General features: G+C 37.3%; 1 protein-coding gene across 6 annotated transcripts in view; it reads right to left on the reverse strand.

Moving 5' to 3' along the window:
- Positions 1 to 548: 548 nt before the first annotated feature.
- The window catches only part of unc79 (UNC-79 domain-containing protein), a 65,205-nt gene continuing 42,958 nt past the window's right edge, over positions 549 to 22,795 (reverse strand). For 4 of the 6 annotated variants that reach the window (XM_088238516.1, XM_088238515.1, XM_088238514.1 and 1 more), the window contains 11 exons: positions 21,579 to 21,782; positions 19,978 to 20,116; positions 18,966 to 19,120; positions 17,472 to 17,812; positions 11,884 to 12,112; positions 10,664 to 10,827; positions 8,829 to 9,004; positions 7,532 to 7,691; positions 6,418 to 6,642; positions 3,345 to 3,467; positions 549 to 2,603 (listed from right to left, as the gene is read on the reverse strand). In XM_088238516.1, the coding sequence (XP_088094642.1) occupies positions 2,391 to 2,603; positions 3,345 to 3,467; positions 6,418 to 6,642; positions 7,532 to 7,691; positions 8,829 to 9,004; positions 10,664 to 10,827; positions 11,884 to 12,112; positions 17,472 to 17,812; positions 18,966 to 19,120; positions 19,978 to 20,116; positions 21,579 to 21,782 (2,129 nt within the window). In that variant the 3' untranslated portion in view covers positions 549 to 2,390. Of the gene's footprint in view, positions 2,604 to 3,344; positions 3,468 to 6,417; positions 6,643 to 7,531; positions 7,692 to 8,828; positions 9,005 to 10,663; positions 10,828 to 11,883; positions 12,113 to 17,471; positions 17,813 to 18,965; positions 19,121 to 19,977; positions 20,117 to 21,578; positions 21,783 to 22,795 lie in introns of those variants that run through there. The other 2 variants (XR_015824545.1, XR_015824546.1) reach the window with 2 other exon arrangements.

Consider the following 22,795-nt stretch of genomic DNA (forward strand, 5'->3'; position numbering starts at 1 on the left):
AATGGTTGCTTACTTCTGCAAGGGTGAAGAGGGGGAGAAGGGGGTGGGAGTCTGATACACCATCAACCACATGGCCATTTAATTTTTTTTTAAATCTGCGTTCTAAATATTGTTTTAAATATGCTAATATGTCTTCTTACCCATACTGATCATCGTGGTTTCGGATGTGACAGGGTTTAAAGAACACCCTGTATTTACAAAGTTTTTGGCGATATCGTCGTCTGGAAGCGTAACGACCTCTGTAATCCGGCTACTCGGTGGTCGGGTGAGGGGGACGGTCCGAGGTCGAGGGTCCTGCGGCTGAGTTTTGCGGGCAGAATGGGCCCGTACAGAGGACAGACACGATCAATCATTTCTAAAGTAATAATATATAGATGAAGGTATTCGAGTCATTAGAAGTAATGTGTACTAAGCTACACGTCACCGGGAGAATATATTCCTTGCAATATTTCATTTCTACAGCATGCTTTTAGCTAAATTTTACTACTGTCGAATGGCCGATACAATCATTTTTTTCAAAAGATAATTTCAGTAAAATAAAACACAAGTTACGTCATAAAAGATTTTTATTTCCTATGTAAACAAGTTTAGACTATAAAGTTTTTTATGTTTTGCAACAAAATTTTAAAAAAAATCTTAAATTTAAATTATGTTTCGTATATTAAGTGTATATTCAAATATACACAAAATTAAGATTTATTTACTCACCCACCTTACCTAATTAAAAAGCGGCGGTTTATTTTTCTATAATGGGTAACCCCAAGTAGGTACGTCTGTATTTTTTCTACTTTAGTTGGTAGTCGGCATTAAACAGAAAAGTTCATTTTTTCATTCGACAGCCAGTTGGTTTATTTGTAAGTACATGTTTCGTGAACTTTGTCAGTTTAAGAGCCAGTGATCATCACAAACGAATGTTTTATATTGTCTAATGTAAAAATAAAATATCAAAAAATTTGTTCAGTACCTACATAAAGAATACACAATGTTTTTTTTATATCCACAAGAATGAATTCAGGTCTGAAGGGAAACATTTCTGCTTACTGCATTCCCTTGTTTCTAAAACAAGCACTCGTCCACGCAAATGCAAGAGACAATACACAATCATCTCTTTAGGTTACGATTACAGCTGAAATGGACAACATTTGGCCGAATACTGAATATAAATCCAGAGCGAGGCTTCCGGCCGTAGTTAATTTGCGGAGATCAGTTTTTATGCCCCGAATAGAGTGAGGTTAACAGACTCCTGCGGTACTTCCTTCTCCATTCCAGACAGTCCTCGGAGGCTCTTTCCTACCGGCCGTACGATGTGTAGTTCTTAGAAAACAAGAAACATCATCATCATCGAAGTAGCTCTGAAATAAACTGCCGACGGACAGTCGGCAGCGGACGTCCAGGGTGTCGAGAAACTGATGCCTTTTAAAGTAGGTGAGCGTGGTTTATGCTCTCAGGAGGCATCCGCAGTATATAGCTCAGCCAAGAGTATCGTCTCCGCTCGATGACAATTGTCACCGGAGTTTGCAGCGTCCGTTCTGTTATTACATCATTCTTTATAAAGTCAAACCACCGCACACCCGAGATTCTTCCGAGACTTTTATTCTCAAAACTCGGTGTGTTGCTGTTTTGGGCCCTAGCGGGGTGCCGAGATTTGCATCTGTCGAGGAGAAAAGGTGTTATACAGGCGTCAGATTAATTTTTTTATAAAGCTCGTTATAAAACAGGTACGTCTTACTTTTCTACATTACGAGGAGTCGTATTGTAGCGGTTTCTTGCTTTCTTCTTCGTTGTTTGTTCTAGGCGCGGCAGTCATATTCAAGTTGGCGCGACATTAGGATCCGTCTGCAGGCGTTCTGAAGAGAGACGCCAGTCGCATCTGTTCCATCTACTCGTCCTTGTACCACCTATGTTTCCATGTTGTCTCTTCCCTTTGTAACATAAACATTTCCATTGAATAGCCATCCCCTTGATTCTCCTCTTTTTGGTTTTTTAGTGAAATTTAGTGAAATAATTGTGATTATATTTGTATCAATTACTATACTATTTTATGAACTTAACCAATTATTGTAAGAGCCCTCTAGGCGTTTATAAGTAAATCAAGTACCTAAGAAGTGGATTTGCGCATTGGAAGAAGACACTGTTCAATACCTAATTCTTGGGTTAAAGAAACATTAGCCCTGCGGGTTGTCCATGGTATCCGCAACGTTCTCTGTTCTCTTTCGCAGGAGGTCCATATTTCTGCGGCAATACAGGTAAAAATTGGGTTTTGACGATTCCTAATTTCCGGAGATTCGGTTGCCGTCAAACTTTCTTCAACTTCTCTGCCGCAGAGCTAGACATAGCATTTCTTCTCTCGATTTCAGGATTTTTATCGGACAGGGATAAACATAATTATATCAGACGAAGTAGAATTGCGTGACATTGGAACTCTGCAGTTCGATCTGCGCCATCTTGAACTGCAGGCGCTGCAGCCAGCGCAGCAGCAGCGCCAGCTGCCCGGAGCCCGCGGCGGCGCCGCCGGGCGGGCAGGGGGCGGGCGCGGGCGCCGGCGGGGGCGCGGGGGGGAAGTTGCGGCAGCTCTGCAGGCGCATCTGGAGATGCCCGGGCAACTGGAAACCACCGGCAGTTAGCGCATCGGTAACAAATACAAATGGGAATGATTAAAATAAAATTTTAATTTGATAAATAAATCTGACATGGTGTTGTAAATGAGGAACCAGATCAGAATGTTTAATCTGCGATTATTTTTGTTTACATACTGTTTTATGCGCACTTAAATTGTACGCACGTTGCACGTAACAAAATCACATAAATCCATAGCAATATTCTTACGGCACGCACATTCATGGCGGCCTCCGTGGTGTAGTGGTCAAGACGCTTGACTCACGCACGGAAGGTTCCGGGTTCGATTCCCGGTGAGAACACAAAAAATTAAAAATGTGATTTTTCTCAAGCCTGGTTGTTTTGTAATGTAATTCACCACTGTAATTAGGCCTCCTGGCCTGTTGTGGTGCAAAAAAAAAATGAAATGAAATGAAGTGAATTCAAAGTCAACTACATATCTACGTTTGAACTGGCACTGTACGGATTACGTATATTGTATTCTCCATCTAACGCGTGATCTACAGCTATCGAGCATAGTTTATCCCGTTCAAGCCACGGTTTCACCAGATTTAGTATTTTTCATACAAATAATGAGTAAAAACTCGTGCAAAACAAAACATGCACAGCGACGATTAATCCGTAGGTGAAATGACAAGGTAAAGAGTTCACCTTTCGGCACTAGTATTGAATATTGCTAGTATGAGAAACCGCCTTCAGTATGTAAGTATTGAGGAAAGAGTACTGACTTGTATGTGATGAGAGAACAGCACGGGACTCCAGAGCGGCAACAGTTTGCTGAGCGCCATGGAGTTGCACTCCAGTAGAGCTTCTAGTAAACTCAGAAAGTGCAAGTTCACTGTCTCAGCCAGCTGAAAACCATAACACACATTACCATAACCACAACACATATTACTGCTAAAAAGGCTAAACAATTGATGCGCCAAATGTGAATTTCGCTAGAGTTTTCAGAGTAATATCGAATATGCTACTATAGTCCTTAAAATGTAGCATGATTAGAATGACAGTTGTCAGAAAAGGTGATGACATAACTTTGTAGTAACTTCTAAGGAGTGATTTATATTGACACACGAAAATTCATTCCTATTTGATATGTTAATTTATTTTTTTAATACAATTCTTGACATATAAATCAACATAAATATATACAAACAGCCTTAAAACTAAAAAAAAAACTAAAATAAACCTAATTATTAATGACGTTCTTACAAGGTTACATCATTTTGCAAAAACGTTAAGAGATGGGACAAATTGATCAATGTAAGTTAATCGAATAAAAAAATAGTTCATTTGATAATGTTCACGAAAAAAGTATAAATGTTTTATTTTTTTGTGAATAATTGTTGCTATCATATCGGCAAATATGATCGGTACATGATCAGTGATCGGTAATTTTCCATAACTATTGAAATTAGTTTGACAGCTGTCATTTTAATCAAGCTAAATTTTAAGGACTATAAAAATACACAAAACCTATATCAGACCTACTCTCGAATACGGGTTTCAGATATGGAATCCCAATTTTGTTAAGGATATCAACTTGTTGGAAAGAGTCCAAAGACGAGCTACAAAGTTGTCGCCGAGCCTAAAACGGCTTCCATATGTGGAGAGACTGGAAACTCTCGGTCTCACAACGCTGCAGGAACGGCGAGAAAGGGGTGACCTGATAGACATACAATATAGCTGCCCAAATTTGGATCCCATGTTCTAGCTTAAACAAGACGCTCGTCTTCGAGGCCAGTCTCAGGCAGGAGAAAACGAGATTCAATCTAAATCCACGGAAGCATTTCCTGAGCAATAGGGTTGTTGATGGTTGGAATAATGTCAATAGTCTCAATGGGTTCAAAAATGGACTAGATTTGTTTTGGGAAAAGTTAAAGTGCGCCAACAACTAACTTTTGTTTAAATAAATTTAAGCAAATCAGCTTTAAGCTGCTCGCCTAATATTTTAAAATTAATAATAATTAAAGATATTAATGAAGAATGAGCGTAACTTTTTTTGAAGTGAAGGTTTTGAAATGAAGGTAAGGACAAGTTTCTTCTTTTCCGCATGTGGACATCACTAGATGCCTCAGGGATACCCTATCACCGGCTAGCACTGTCGCCTCCTCCCACGTCAATCCCGCATCCCTCGGTTCCGCCGAATGAAGCCGAAAGATCAGACATCCTCACCGACGGCTTCAGGGACGGCGGGAGCCCGCAGGTGTAAAAAAAGAGGCAACTCGGGCTTAGGTTCTCCTGAGGCATGAGTATTTTACCTTTCCCTTACTGTCCTAAAAACATCCGCGCGTTACGGTGCTGTGTAGTCACAACACATGAAAAAAATGAGAGATTTTAAATCGTAAAAGTGTAATATTCATCGGCAATCGCTTCAATTATTTATAGTTGAAGTCAAAAGTGATGATATTTTAAATCTAATTGCTAAAAACCTGAAAAAAACATTAATTTATGCTCTCAGTGCGCGCAAAAGAGCCGCTCTCAACAAAAGCAGGAAAGCTACTAACGCAGCTAACGGGCGTCTGGGAGAAGTACAAGAAACTTTGCTGTTCGCACGTGTGACGCATAAAAATTGTTTCTCTAGCTCTCAAATATACCCGTATTATCTAGAGTGAGACGTAACGAGTGTGCGAGATAATTATCCATTAGGATTACTATTTTACTACAGCCGCCGTGCGGCCCCGCAGTGGTGAGGATTGGGCTCGAGCGTCACCACGCCCTTTCTCCACTCAAAACCATGCGAAGCAACTTCCCGCTGCAGTCTTGCTTCACAGACTCAGCCCAGTAGAGAAATAATTCCCAAATAGAAAAATAATATTATATTATGTCAAGAAATCTGCTCGTAAAAGGTCTAAACAAATATATGTACTAGTTTGTTTTATCAAGAATTTGGCTCTTTCATGCAAATATGGCCTTTGGTTATTATAGGTTGAATCTTAATAGATTTGGAGTTTCATTGTACGTTGAGAAGATTAGGTTTCAAAGGCTGAGTCACGTTATTGTGCTTTAGTTCGCATAATTCTTCATAATTCTTCAAAATTGTTTAAATTTCTTTATTAATGTTTTTTCTTTTCTTTTATTTTCTTGATTTTATTGAAAAGTACAAAATATTTATCTTATCAAATCAATATGTATTTATATGTATATTTATATTAGTTATCTAAGTAGTAGTTTTAAATAATAATATATGCAATTTAAAAAAGAAAAATCTTTGTTTAGTGTTATTCAAAATTGTTTTATTATTTTTTTTCTCTTTTTTTTTTGCAGGTTCAAAATATTTCTATCACCAAATATTTAATTTTACAAGTATTTTTATAACTAGTAATATTATTTTTAAACCGTGTATCTTTTTTTCTGACTCCTTAATTTGTAAATAACTGTTTAGTAATAATTTCTTTTAAATACATTATTTCACTTACATGTATGTATTTTATTATATGCAACTTATATGTAAAAGGCACTAAGTGCCGTCTATTTCAATAAAATATTTTTTTTCGCATAAGCGGGATTAATTTTGGAAAAATAAGTATATAAACATAAAAACAATGAACAGGGCGGACGTACATCTAGTCCAGAGAACACAATCGTAACTGAGCATCTCTTTCGTCCCGTGAAAATTATCACGAGGGTTCGTGAATAGTATATTTTATAAACAATACGAGATCCGACAATATGACAGGTCCATGATTTGAGCCCCACTCTGCCACGAGTCGCTTCCCATTTTCTAACAGTGAGTTAGTTACAACCCGTTGAAAATGGTCCCCAAAATTATTTAAACATCAGCACTCTTCGATGTAGACTTACCACCTTGGAGTGCGAGACCAGCTGCAGGATGCAGGGCGTGACCTTCCCCCAGAAGTCCAGCAGGATGCTCATGGTGAGGTAGTAGGCTTCCGAAGAGGGGGAGTGACCCCCGCAGCCATGTTCCAGGTACACGGTCCACAGTTGGCACAGGATGAAGGCGTGGAACAGTGAGGACATGTGCAGCACCGACGCCTTGGACTGCTCCGCGAAGCCCGCCATTATGACCTGACAAGGATAACGAGGATTGATGTCTTGCCTGGGAAACAACTCTGTGACTTCAAATTGAGTTTACCACACTCGCAACACTAGATTATAAAAACTAAGGGTTCCCTAGTCGTTCTCCGAATCATGGATCGCTTTGAAATATTTTGATTATTCTCAAGCCTGGGTGTACTGTGTTGTAATTCACCATTGTAATTGGGTCAAGGGCTGTTGTAGCTATTTCAAGATCGTCCAATAATCTCTCAAAAACGATATAATATACGATATGATGATAATACGTTACATAAAAATGTATTTACTTTTTTAAATTAGTTTGTAGATTAACATAGAAAAATATACAGGGTGTTCTTTAAGCCCTGTCACATCCGAAACCACGATGATCAGTATGGGCAAGAAGACATATTGGCATATTTTAAAAAATATTTAGAAAGAAGAAAATTTGTAAAAATAAAAATTAAAAAGAACAAATGGTTGCTTACTTCTGCAGGGGAGAAGTGAGGGAAGCGCGGCGCAGTATCAGACTCCCCCCTCCCCCCCTCTTCGTTTCTTCCCTGCAGAAGTAAGCAATCATTTGCTTTTTTTTATATATTATTTTTTTTAATTTTATTCGTTTTCAAAATTTATTTTGATGTTCAATATGTCTTCTTGCTCATACTGATCATCGTGGTTTCGGATGTGACAGGGTTTAAAGAACACCCTGTATATATATTCAAGTGATATGTGAAATATGTAAATTAAATGTTGAACACTGTACAGTCCTCCTTAGAACGGTTTCTCTTAGAGGACTCTTCTAATTTAACTAATTTTGGACTCGACTAATTTTGTATAACGAAAAAATCAAAAAGCATAATAACAAATCATCTAAATATACATAAAGATTAATTTATCGCACCTGTATGTGGTCGGCGATGTGGCAGCTGGCCTCCTGCGGTACGGGCTGCGCCCCCGGGCCGGCGGGGGCCGCAGGCTGCAGCGCGTGGTGGCTCAGAGAGCCCACCAGCAGCCAGGACAGCATTCTGATATGGGACACGCAGTCGGTGAACTCGCGGGGTCTGAAACACGCGCGTAATAAACACAGTTAGTATGCTTTCTCAAGATTATGTATTTACGTCGAAATTTGCCCACTGATCAAAATTACACGGTGAGATGTTGTGGGGATCAGAACGCGAGCCGGTGATCGCCATCGCCGAAAAGCCGACTTGACATGTCCAACGCTGCTCGGGACGAGTGTTACCAGAAAGGACGGTCCTTTTTTCAGTGTTCAACTCGTAAATTCCTTCTGACAATATAGTGTATAACAGTACGTAACAAACATAGAAAGGATTGAAAATGTTCAAATACCTACATTATAAAAACAATAAAACACTTAGTACTTACAGCCAATCTGCCAAACAAAATGGATTTTTTACCCTTGAAAAAAGACGCACTGTATCTGAATTATGCTATTTACATAAACTATTAAATAATAAAGTAGACTCTTTTAACCTACTCTCCAAAATTAATCTCAATGTCCCCTTTCGCGTGGCAAGAAATAAGTATTTGTTCCATCTGCCAGTCTGCAGCACTAACTATGCACAACACTCTTTCCTCTATCATTCTTGCTCTGACTATAATGCATTTTTTTCATCTATTGATATATTTTACATGCCCCTTAACTTATTTTTAGACTCATTCTTTCTGGCTGCGATACGATCTCACTTGCGATTTAATGATGCTCACACTTACACACCTGAACACTTACTCCCACACATAAACACACCTCTACACTTACTCTCGTACAAATACACATAAACACACCCTTTTGTTGTACCACAATTTAATATGTATGATTCTTATTTAGAAATTTCGCTGGTCTGTCTTTAAACCATATTTTTTTTAATGTTATTATAATATTATTGTAGACTGTTTGTTTCTTTAAAATAAATAAATAAACAGTATAAAAACAAAAATTTCGTGACAATTGTTTCGCCTTGTTAGGGCATTCAAACCAATGTCAGTATTCAGTAGACTTAAATCAGTGTTTGATTTCTAATATTATAAGTTTAAATATGGAGTTCCACAAAATAAACACCAAGTCAATAAATAAATAAATAAATAGTGTTCGCGTGTTTCAGTTAAAAATATATATATTTTGTAACAAATTCCGAGTTTGTCTCAGCGACATTAACGAGAGTAAACAGGTGAGTCACCCCTGCTGCAGGGCCGAAGGCGGGTTGTAGAGCCAGGGCATGTAGCGCGCGATGGCCCGGTTGTCTCGGCTGTTGCCTCTCGTGATCTCCAGCGCCACGAACTGCGCCATGCCGCTCTTCAGGACACCCCCGAGCGTGTCTTCGTTGAGCCCCACCGACGACCCCTTGCTGTAGCTCTGTAACATATCGATGGACCAATTTTATTTTAAATGCTTTTACTGTTAAAAACTCATTATTTTAAGTGTAACATTTTAAACACCTTATATGTGATTATCTTCAAGACTTCTGCACATAATACAGTCATATTTTTCTGTACATGTGGACAGTTCAGCCTTTCAGTCTTTCACATGTTTCGGAAGATGGTCTATGTGGGTATATGCGTATGTTTGTGTATTTATAATTTATTTCATTTATTTATTTATTTATACTTTTACCTAGTAAGTATTCTTTTTTATACAGAATAATGTTCCCTCACTGGGGTGTCCCGTGCCGAGGGAAACTAGTTATGGATCACCGATAGGGGGAAAGGGACAAGACCAAATCCAGGTACTACAAAATACTACAGCGGAAAGCCGCTTACGAAGGAAATATTTCACGAGGAACCCGGGGCCTCAGGCACGACAGGCAAACACATTAACCAGTACACTGCGAGGCTGACTAATCTCCACTCGATTTCCTTCTTCGGGGATTCGGCCCTAGAGCAGCCATCGAGCGGAAAACGTTTATCCGCAGAGCTGTAGCTCAATCACAAATAAATATCGACGTGCTAATAAGCGACGCGATAACAATTTCTCACCATGGTTTTTTATCGTATTCGCGATCACAAGACAACATCCGTGAACACCTAATATTAAATGTCAAAATATTTACGTTTCGCGACGTATAATCCTGCTGCGCAATCACATATTTGGATTTCACCGGTATAAATATGGAAAATATTCCAAAACTGCTATTTTTATTTATTTATTTATTATTTATCACGCTATTTATTGCATTTAGCCAGCGGTTGGCAATCCAAATGTATTCTTTTTTATAGTAAACGCCAATTTTTCGCCAGTGAACTGTATTTAAATAAATACAAGGAAATCAAAAAACAAACTGACACGAGCGTTGACTTATGACTGTGATAACTCAAGCATGTTCATTATTCAGATTTATTGCAACAGAGAGGGAAAACATTTTTGAGAAGAGAATATGGAAGTCTAGGCATTTACAGGGCTTATGACCTGTCATTGGCTGGTTTAAGTGGCCACTTTACACACTGTGTAACATTCACCATTTTTCCCATGTTTGAACATCCACATTTCCTCAACTCTTCCATCTGTTGACTTTTGTGAAGCAAAAGAGCTGAAACCTTTATCACGTGGGTGAGATTCATCCGGCTGAACCAAATCACCTACTAGGCAACGCCTGAAAATAATTTTCCAATTTTCAAACTTCTTCTTTTACCAGGTAGTTAATTCAACAATGTTTGAGTATGTGTATATGTATGTTGAGGAAATGTGGATGTTCAAACATGGGCAGAATGGTGAATGTTAGACAGTGTGTAAAGTGGCCACTTAAACCAGCCAATGACAGGTCATAAGCCCTGTAAATGACATAAGACTTCCATATTCCCTTCTCAAAAATATTTTCCCTCTCTGTTGAAATAAATTTGAATATGAATAACTCCTAATAACTCCCCTAGGGAGGAAATCCAGCCAGTCTGCAAGCATTTGGACATACACAAACATTGTTGATGCTCAAGCATGTTTTTAAGCACGTCGATAGTTATTTGTGATGGAGCTACTGAACATCTTTCCGCATCGACGTGGGAAGGTAGCTAAATAAATTACCTTAATCTTAGTGAGGGTGTGGAAGTCAGCCAGGAACTCCAGCACGTCCCCGATATACTGGCGCATGCAGTCGGACGCTCCCGTGCTGTACTCTCGGTTGTACGGGCCGTTCACCTTGAGGCAGTCTTCTAAAGCCGACGTCAGAGGCAACGAGCCCCCCGCGTCTTGATGAAAAATATATAACATTAGCCTTTTGTTTAGGGGACAATTGGATAAAATTTGCCCATAAAGAAAATGTGCCTGTACGTAAATAATTTTTTTATCTATAAAGGAATAAAATGGATGATGAGAAAGGGATAAGAGAATAAGGAAGTTTAGTGCTACGGGAAATTGGATATAAAAAATGTTTTCTTACATATGGTAAAAATTAGAGCATTTAATTGTGAAGCCAAGTTCCCAAAATCGCATGAAAAATTCACAAAAATGGTTTTAATAAAAACGTACTACTTTGAAATGTCACAGGTTCTTGTGAACAATGTCCAATCAATTATAGAACAGGTTTAGGTTTCCAGTTGATGGGCAGCCATTTTATTTGATGTTCAGTGTATTTTGAAAGCTACAAGTTTCTACTTTTAAATGTCAGCACAACTCAACGACGACAACTCGTAACGTCACGGGAGGAGTAGTTTCAAAATTACAAAACTTTGAAAAATCATTATCATCATTCCCTTTCCGCACCTAATGGTGCATAGGGCACTGCACTGGTACACCAATCGCAGCGTATCTTAATCATTTTTGTTACACGAAGGTAAGATGATCAGTCTTACGCTTCAGGTACCAATCTAGGAACTATGAAATATTCAAGTGTTAAAAACACCCTTTTAAATAATATTTCGTGTCAACCATGTCAGGAATCGAACCCGGACCTCTTGCATGGTAGGCAAACGCGCTAACCATTGCACCACAAAGCCATTGAAAAATCACAGCGGTGATAATAAAATGCATAATTCTTTGGCTTAAAATTATTTAAATTTAAATTGCAGATGTTTCGGACAGAAATCTTGGCTAGGAGTATTAATACAAGGCAAAATAACCCAGAAAAACATAGCAAGAATCTGAAAGGCCGTGAAAACCTACAAACGGTAGTGTAAATTATCTGTTTTTTTTTGATAAAATGTAATGTAAATTATTAGTTTTTATATTGGAATGGAAGGTTATGTAAATAATTTATTTTTATATTTATTACTAGTTTATTTGAAGTACCGGGGCGACGTTCTCACCTTGCAGGACAAAGCTGATGAGCATCAGGAAGTTCTCGTCGGGAATGGTGGTTTTAAACTTGAGAGCTTGCACCAGCTCGTAGGTGATCATGCGGCACATCGTGAGCTTATCTCTCTCTTTGGTGAAGCTGCGGTTGCAGAGGAAGCTCAGCTCCAGGAGATATTTGTACTGCAGGACGTGATTCTGGACGGCGTAGCTGACAATCTTGGAAAACGGATCCAGCAAACCCTGGAACAGAGGACAGTATGACGTGTGCAGTATGTTATTTCGGATGTTTGTAGCACTAACTTTACGGTCCATTGTTATATTTTAAAAGAATCAATAAAATCACTTTGTTTGAACCACTTATTTACATAGATTACGGCATTATTTAAGCATAGATTACGTTTGTCGACACTCGTACACGGCGGCATATTTTCAAGCGCTAAATATCACGGATGAGATTTTTAAATCGTCTAGTTATAAGAGACAAAGGCATTTATCCGTATAATTTATCGTTTAGTTATCTTCTCAAATACTTGAACTTTAACAATCAAATATGTTTTTATGTGTACACAAAGAAATTACATCAATAATCATTCAAATAAAAGCGTTCTAACCGATTTGTGAACAGAGCGCTAGCATTACACTATAGATACTCACTCATGTCTATAAATGTGTCGATGGAACACAGCGCGGAGACACTTATTATTAGTGTTTACGTTCTAAGATTATACATATTGAACGCATTTGCTTATAATATAACTAACTGTATTACAAAATAAAGCCTTTAGAATCATTTTGAAAAAAAACAGATATACGAGGGTAAAGTCGATGGTAAATGAAATTAAATTATTAACATATAAACAAAGAATATTTTACAATACAATGATATTTGTTCATAAAATTATAAACTCTAATAAAAAAACAGAATTTTGGAAAAAAATTGATCGGAACCAGCATGAACACGATCACAATACTAGAGAAAAGAACAAAATTAGACTTCCATTTAGGAAAAAGGCAAAGTCACAAAATTCAATTTTATTTAAAGCAATCAAAAAGTATTTCGAAATGGAAAAAAATATTTATGAAGAAAAAAACATATCAAAATTTAAAATAATGGTCAAGACATATGTGATAAACAATTTATAAATTAAATATATTTGCAATGTTATTATTAGAACACACATAACAATATGTATGATATGTGTGCCCTACTTTAACCCTTATACTGCTAAACAACGATATATCGTTGTTGTTAATCCCTATCATAAAGTTCTAACTAGACTGATGCTGACGTCATAATCCCCAAAAGGGTAAATGAATTCGGGAACTGCTTGTTGCACTTAACCGTCAGTGGTATAAAACATTTTCAAAACATAAAAATTACTTATTCGACGGGTTATTATTTAGTTTCGTACCTATTTCAGCCCTACGAAAAATTTTATCCAAAAAATGTTTTCTTACGCGCAGTAAAAAATTAAGCATTAAATTGTACAGCAAAGTTTCTTGAAAATGAATGAAAAATCATTTAAAATATTTTAATGAATATTTTAATGAAAACGAACAGCTTTGAACGACGTCACTTGTTCATATGAATCAACCAATGATAAGAGGGTTGTGTAAGATTTCCGGTTTGCTAATCGTCAATGGACCAATCAACAGAACTAACCGAGAAGAAGCGGAAGAGAACTTGCGACGTCACACGCGGATTAATGTCAGAAATACAAAACTTTAAAAGACCGTAGCGGTGATAATACAATACAAAAAAATTGAAAAAAAAATCTTTGTCTAAAAACATTTTTTTTTTTAAACCACTAAACATCCTCATTATAAATTTACTTATGATGTTTAAATTTGCAGTGCTTTTAAGAAAAGAGAAACGACTAAACACAGGAAACTTCTAGCTAGTCGGGACCTGAAACAGTGAACTTTTTTACATTCCAAAAACAGTGAAAAAAATAAATCTATGTAAATAGTTAGATTTTGAATCACTTATATGATATTTGACGAAAATAATTATATTTGGTGTTTTCCCCGCTATTAAACCCGATTCAGTGATTACGAAAATATTGATGTACTTCCGTAATGAATAATTAATTGAATACTTTACCTTTAATACAATAACTCTTATCTAGTGAGGTCCCTATATCACCGGAAAACCCCATAATTAAGAATATAAACAAATAAGTAAAGAGCCATAAAACATAAAAATAATTCACCATGGAACCTAATGATTGTCAATTAGGACGTATGAATATTAAAAAAATCATTTGTTAATTTATTATAATGGGTACCCACAGTAATGGTAAATCAAAATGATTTAGCTGTTCATTAGGTAGTAATTATTACTCTACTAACAAAACGTAATTATTACTATACAAACTCTATTCTACAAACTATTCTACTAACAAAACGTAAATGAGGTATATCAGCTCGATATTGATCCAAAAATACTTCAGAAAAAGCTTTTTCGATTTCGTGCTCTTCGTAAGAGTCATATTATAAATTATTATCACTATCACTTAAAAAAATATCGTTATTGTCTTATTCACTTTCGGAATAGGTTGAGCTGCTAAGCCTCCGAGTTTCTCGGCGAGGTACTATTATTTCTTTTTTATTATTATTATTATTATTATGGATAACTTATACAGCGCCATTTTCGTAATAAAATACCTCAAGGGCGCTTTACATAGTGATTATATTGTTAAATTAATTTAATTGAAGCTTTTAAATTTGTAATTTAATTAAAATAATTTATTTTGTTGCCACATGCTACGGATTTATTCAAATAATTTAGAGAACAAGTGGGTTTTTAGTTTTTTCCGAAACATCACTTCACTTTCACAGCCTCGCACCTCTGCTGGGAGAGCATTCCATGCCATAGGGCCTGCGACCGCAAATGCGCGTTCACTAAATTTAGTGCGCTGTTTGCGTAGAGGTATAATAACTTTTCCTCTCGCCGTAGACGTAGCTGATCTAAGCGTGAGACGCCTGTCAGCTAGTTCATCTGGAATGCATTGTTCCCTTAGATATTCCGGAGCAGAGTTGTGCACTGACTTATACATAAGCCAACAGAGTTTGTATTCGACCCTCTGTGGAAAACGTAGCCAGTGTAGTTCCCGAAGTAGTGGAGTGATATGACTGAACTTCTTTATCACTTTCACTATCCGTTATCATTTTGAATGATATATTTAGTAAATTTATTCATAATAAAAAGGACGCTTTGCAGAGTTAAATTGTTAGTTAGAGTAACAAAGTAAGATTAAAAATATATATAAATGTAAAAAATATGTAATTTACCTCAGCTGTTGGTAATTTCGGCAACTGTCGTCTATCCCGCTCAAACTAGCTATTAGTGTAACGGAATATTTTTCTTAGAATTGATATCAATTTGTGAGACAGTTGTACAAAAACATTATTTTTTTCAAATTAAAATTATATTTTAACAACTACCAAGAAATAATATCACTTCTTAGTAAATTTACTGGTTACCTTTAAGTTTCAATCTAAATAACTCCCTACAAACATTTGGACATACTCAAAATATTGTTGATTAAAATAACTTGCATAAAAAATTTAAAGTATTTGTAGGCATTACCCAAGAGGTGAAATAGTTTATCCAGATGAAACTCACCGACATCAATAAAGGTTTCAGCTCTTTTAGTTTGCAAAAGTCAACAGATGGAAGAGTTGAGGTAATGTAAAAATAATCATGAATCTGGATGTGTAAACGTACCCAGAATAGTGAATATTTCGCAGTGTGTAAAGTGGTGATTTAAACCAGCCAATGACAGATCATAAGTCCTGTAAATGCCTAGACTTCCATATTCCCTTGGCAAAAATGTTTTCCCTCTCTGTTGCAACAAATTTCAAGAGATATTTTACTCAATTTTTGTTTAGATGCATTGATGGAAGTGGTAGGTTTGATAATATATAACAGAGCACTTTGCCCCGCAATCAATAAAAAAACTATCATAATTATTTCGTTTCAATAATAACAATGCGCCTTGAGATTGCAGTACGAGATCAGTTTTGTTTGTTTTTATTTTCAATTTAGAAAGGGTTTACAACCGCTGTATGAAAATTGTATATTTTCGGCACGAATTGTCTATCTTTGTCACTCCATTGGGCTTGAATTAGATATTTATGAAATGGAAGATTTTTCTTGGAATTGCTGTTAATTGATAAAACAGTAGTGTGTTTGGAAAACAACGTATTCGATAAAATATTTTTAAAATGTAGAAATAAGAGGATTTCTGATTAGATTCTTGAAAAACTGCGTAGCAGCGTAAGGGTTAAGATTTAAATAAATAAATATAACTCAACAAACAAAAATATTGTTTGTTCAAAATTCATTTAATATTATGTCCTAATATTGATTTATTTATTTTTTTAACATCGCATCGGTTCAAATTTCAAGATGCGCGAGGAGCGAAACTCATATTTATGTTGTTTTTATTGTTAAAATAAAAATAATTATACTTATGATTTGATCGTCGGTTAATATCGGAGTTTTCCGTGGCATATATAGAAACAACAATATTTCGAATATCGTTTTCAAAATGAAAGACTATTCTAGCTTGCTTTAATCTGTCCTTCACAAATCTACTCATCATTTTCGTCGGTTTGACATATTGAGATATTATGATTATTTTTGTTTTTCATTATTTTTTAATTAAAGTATATATATTTAGAAAAACAAAACACAAACTATACAAAATGAGGTTTTTAATGTAATTAATATAGTAGTTTTTATTTAAAGTCATTATTATTACAAATATAATTCTTACAACAGTAACACGAGATATTCAATAACACTATCAACGCACAGTTCTATAAAGATAACGAAATACGACACTCGAGATACGGCGCGAGGTCATTGCCGAGCGGGAATTTTAAAACTGCTGTGTCATTTTTAAAGAATAAAGAGATAAAGAGACCACAGGGCGTGGTTACGCCAAAGTCGACTCAACGCCATCACTCAGCTCCGGCATGTAGTCCAAGTTAGTTTGATTCCTCATCGACGTCACTCTCGTGCATCACAGAAAAGTTCCGTATATTTATTCATCGTCTCTTCTGTCAACGTCCAACTGGAGTAGGAGCTCCAACCCTCGACAGCTTAAACCCCACACCTTCGTTGAACTGTCTCACCCATCTCATCTCGAGTTCTCCCCGCACACTTCACTGATCTGCTGACGAATGTTGACTGGTTTGATGTTCTTCACATCAAGGAAACAAATTGCAAACCTAATCTCGCAAGTCCATGAAGTATCGGCGACCTCCGTGGTGTGGCGGTTAAGACGCTTGACTCACGTGCGGAAAGTTCCGGGTTCGAATCCCGGTGAGGATGCAAAAATTTCAATGAGATTGCGCTGAAATTCATCTCTGTGATTGGTCTTCTGGCCTGCTGTGGAGATAAAAAAAAAGTGGCGGGATTTTCTATTTTATTGGGCATTTCAAACAAGCACCACGAAGCGTATAATATCATCATATCGTCATCTCCTTCTCAATAGGTCAGGATAGGAACTACTTTCTCGATATACCTCGTAGAGTAAATCTTCGCATCGCATGTTCACGTGCGACTGCGAGACGCGGGGCTACTAACCTTGAACTGGCTGATGGCCGGCACCTTCAGTATGGACACCATGATGCGCAGCAGCGGCGCCACGTCCTCCAGCAGCGGCAGCACGAGGAGCAGCCGCCGGAACAGCGTGTCCAGCTGCTGCAGTAGGGCTCCGGAGGACGAGCCGGGGCCCAGGGCCTCAAGCGGGAGGCAGTCCATGTAGCAGGCCATGTTCTGCACCAGCACCCCGAGCTGGGCCGTCGGCAGGGTCTTGCGCGAGTTCAGGAACTCGGTGAGAAGCTGCAGCGGCCCCATGGGGTTCAGCTCGTTGAAGTCCATGAGAGCCTGGGCGATGCTCTTAAAGAAGACCATCTTTTGTTTTTCTAAAGGGATAGGAAAATATGAATTTAGAACGGGTCGAGGTTACGTGGTAGTGTGGCGGACTTACAGGTCAGGGGTCAGTGGTCCGAGGTTTAAGCCCCACTTTAATTCCTATTTTCAAATTATTAAAACAGTTATTTCCCATAGTTAAAAATGATCCCAAAATTGAGAAATTTAGGTATATATTTAGTAGACTCAATTTAATATTTAGGCATTTATATAGATGGGAATTTAAGATGGAATAATTTAATATGACTAAAACAAACATATTAAAAATAAATTGAAAAAGCAAATTTACTTTTTTAAAACTATAAGAAATATAATTAGCCTAAAAGCACTTGTTAAAATATATTACGCAATAACTCAATCAGTTTTGGAATATGGGAAGGGAATATGGAAGTCTGGGCATTTACAGGGCTTATGTTCTGTCATTGGCTGGTTTAAGTGGCCACTTTACACACTGTGTAACATTCACTATTCAGCCCATGTTTAAACATCCACATTTCCTCAACTATTCCATCTGTTGACTTTTGTGAAGTAAAGGAGCTAAAACCTTTATCACGTGGGTGAGATTCATCCGGCTGAACCAATTCACCCACTAGGCAACGCCTGAAAACAATTTTCCAATTTTTATACTTCTTCGGTGTATAAAGTGGCCACTTAAACCGGCTAATGACAGGTCATAAGCCCTGTAAATGCCTAGACTCTCATATTCCCTTCTCAAAAATGTTTTCCCTCTCTGTTGCAACTATATATACATTGTGAGACGCCATTATTTCAACCATGCGACACGATCTTCTCCTTTGCGATGGCTGAGACCCGCACAGGCGAATAATAAGCGAAGGTATCGCTCCAACAGGTATACCTATCAGGTAAAATATCAGGCTAAAATGTCGGCTTCGGTTATACTTCAGGTTAGGCTTAGGTTTGTGAGGTTAGGTGGCTCGTGATTTTCTCTGCACTATAACACACAAGGCTTCATGAATCAAGCCACGGGCATCATCTTTCAGCGTAAAATATTTTAAGTCAAAAAGCTTTGCGAGCTGAAACATTGTCATCAAACTAAAAGATGAACTCCGAAAGAGACCGAATCTCGAATCCAGTGGCAGCTAAATGATTCGACAATTGGATTAGAAGCAAACGAGGGTAGCTTACCCGGCGCCTGGGTTTGGAAGATCTGCACAAATACGGCGTTGGGAGCGAGCTGGTGGAGGACGCAGCGCAGAAACTGGTGCGCCACGCTGACGGCGCCCCCCGGCAAGTGAACGTTAGCCTCACTCTGCCACGGGTACATGGCCAACTGCGCTATCCTATTAACAAGTATTATTTTAATTATGGATTTTTGTGCAACAAATACACTATTTAAAACTGTGTCACTCGCACCTGTGTTGTGTGCTGTGTTCTTCTTCCATCAAAATGGTTAATAAACTGGCTGACCGAAATGAAATGGACAACTGCAATTTGTTCCAGTCTGAAACCACCTACTGGAGAGGAAGTTTTTTTGGGATTGAGATGGAATTGGGGATGATAGAGCTTCCAGTAATGATCCCATAAGTTTACAACACCTCTGTTGTTTGCCCATAGTCTCCACTTTATTATTCTGGGTATCCTCCTGTCATCATTTCGTCTCACCGAGTGCCCTGCCCACTGCCATTTTAATTTAGCTGTACGATCCATGATATCTAAGACTCTAGTTCGGCACCTTATTTCTCCATTTCTTAGTCTGTCTCTTGAGCATACTTGGACACCTGTCTTTCCATGGATCGTTGAGTGCATTTTAGTTTCTGACTACTTTTCTGTGTCACGGACATTATTTATTAACTTATACCTACCGGAGATGGGTCCGATTAGACCCATAGTAAATGATCGATGATGCGAAAAGTATTTTTTGTACATAATTTCCTTAACTAAATCATGAAAAATTGAACAAAAAAATCTACCACATGTCTTTTCATGATTCAGAGCATATCGAAATGAAAAAATTATGTTCTCACAAAACTCACAAAAATGCCTAAAAGCGATATTTAAAACTGGGTCTAATCTGAGCCAACACCACATATTTTTTGAACATTTAATAAAATGTTTGACCACAAAGTTAATGCTTGAAATAGGAATGAAATTGTCAAAGTTTGTATTGATAATAGAGGTGATTTATGGAAAAGCTTACTTGGACACTTGTGTGAGGATCTCGGGAAGCAGTGGGGCTGCAGCGGCAGGCTCGCGGTGCACGAATGTGGCCAGCACGATGATGCACAACCCCAACTCTTCGTCACTGTATTCCTCCGTGACAGTGCCACATTCTGCGCCTGCAACCACAAAAAATTTTTCATTTATTCTCGAAAATAACATCGAAAAGGGAACCGTGAACTCAATTTTCCCATACAGAAGGACATGAAAGATATTGAGCCCCATTGTTTAGGAAAAAAATCGTGTTTGACTAAGATATATCGAGGAATTTCGATTATAAATATACACCACCATGCGGCACTCAACTGAATATCGTGTTATCGTTTATATCATTACATGAGGGAGTATTTTTAAAAAATATTTTTTATTTATTCATATTTTTCCATTATAAACAATGATTAATAATTAAAATAATGTGACCTCACTGGGGTTACCTGTGCCGAGGACACTTAACAATATACATTTTTGAAATGTTTTTACATTTGAGAATAAACAAAGAAGACTTACTTAATAAACAGATATAATTAACAAAATATTCAGACGGTTTTAAAAACTAGGTTTATATGTACATCTATATTATTTACATTACAAAACGCACAATGAAAATGACAAAAACCTAACATAAGCTATACATTTGTGGAGCAGTTGATTCAATATGGCTAAGGGCGAATGAGACAATCCATTTTGCTTCTACTCAGCTCCACTATTATTTTTTATAGCCTTTTTGAACATTTTCTCGTTACTGATTGTTAATAGACAGCGGAAGTGGGTTCTAGATTTTAATTATAGAATACTCAAAATCCCTTTATCCAAAGGTGGTATTAGTTTGTATTTGTTTAAGTTGTCTTTGTGTTGAGGATCTAGTGATTGTATTATTTGTGTGTGTTGTATTACTGGGGTTATATCTTTCATTTGAGTAAGAATAGTTTTTGAATCTGTAAGCGAGTATTGTTAGGTAATTATTTTATTTTTTTTGCATTTTTACATTTTTTTTTTTTTTGCACCACAACAGGCCAGGAGGCCTTATTACAGTGGTGAATTACATCACAGAGCACCCAGGCTTGAGAAAAATCACATTTTTAATTTTTGTGTTCTCACAGGGAATCGAACCCGGAACCTTCCGTGCGTGAGTCAAGCGTCTTGACCACTACACCACGGAGGCTGCCAAAATCCGTGGCTCTATCCCACCGCATTCCTCCTGGGCATGCTCGGGACTGACAGTTTGCAACTTAGAAGGGATGTGTTCACACCGACACTGGCTCCTGATGGTTATCTACAACAGCATCAGCACAGACTGTTTTACCTCCCGGCTTCCAGAACCAGCCTGCCTCTGGTTATGTCGATTGGAAGAGCAGTCAGGCAGTACATGTGTGAACATTATCACTTCGGAGATCGACATCTTTCACATCAGTGAAACTATGTTTGAGAGGCAAACACTCTTGCTATTGGAGGGTATTATACCTTAATAAGGTGGAACCATCGCTCGAAGGTTCCGGGTTTGATATAACACCTGGAATATCTTGTTATTTGTAACGCTTTTTTGGTGAAATTCGAATTTGATTGAATAAATTGAGCGCTAACATCTCTCCACCGAGCAATCGTCCCCGATGCGGCGAGCGGACTGGCGGATGTCGGGCTGCGCGTGGCTCGCCTTCTGGGCCGCCTGGTCCATGTGGCGGGGGCCCGGGCCCCCCTGCCACGGGGCGCCGCCCGCGCCCCCCTGCCCGCTCGCCCCCACCCGGCTGCGGTGCCGCTGCCACATGTTGCCGTCCTCGCGATACGGGCCTGGTAAATAAAAGAACAACGTTAGATTGATGAGGTATAAATTATAGATAATTTAATAGATTTGTGGGGGTTGACGAATTGGAAACTCTCTAACTCCCAGTGAGAAATCTAGCCCCCATTTACAATATTTTTTATATCAACTATGAAGTTTAGTGTTTTAATGAACTTTAAAATAAATGAAGGAGTTAGATTACAACACGTCCTGCAGCTTCGGACCGCACGGACAGTTGCAATTCAAATTCAAAATTGAGGCATTTGACTTTTTTTTTTTTATTTAAATTTTTTTGTTTTTTTACAATATTTTTTTTATTTTTTGGGGATATCAACAGTAATACATGTAACAAAAATATAACAAATAAAATATACAGAGAATAAAACCAATGACAGATATCCACATAAATACATTACATACATATACATAAGAGGTAAAACAGAGTATTCAAAATAATAAAGCATAATTACACAGCAATGAAATACATATTAATAGTAAAAATAGTAAACAAAAAAATCCCACAAAGACTGGCCTGTCCGTGGATACAAGAAAATGTTGATGAATTTTGCTCCTATAATAAATAGACAGTTATAATATTTTTGTGTAAGAAAGAGAAAATAAAATATTTTGTGAAAGATTATATGGTTTTTTTTTAGTAATTAAAAAAGGAAATAAAAAATATTTAAAAAAAATAAAATATTATTGTTTTGTCTGGTAGTTTATTGTATAATTTCAGTCCCTGGTTTATCATTCTCGGTTGCCCTTGTCTTGTTTTAGAAAGTTGTGTATGATATTTTTCTGATATTCTCGTATAATGGCCATGTTGACTACAATTTTTTACAAGTTTTAATTGCTTAGTTTGTTTGAAAAGTTCTCTAGTTGCAGTTAGATAGGGAAGGTCATATACTAACTTTAATATTTTATTTTGTTGTCTTTGTAGTCTGTTTATGTCATTTTAATATCCTGTTCCCCATAGTAGTTGCATATAACATATTTTAGTTTTTGCATAGGCTTCATACAT

This window comes from Micrasema longulum, unplaced genomic scaffold (assembly GCF_059751315.1).
Source record: "Micrasema longulum isolate JH-2025_06_02 unplaced genomic scaffold, ASM5975131v1 h1tg001909l, whole genome shotgun sequence".
NCBI lineage: Eukaryota > Metazoa > Arthropoda > Insecta > Trichoptera > Brachycentridae > Micrasema > Micrasema longulum.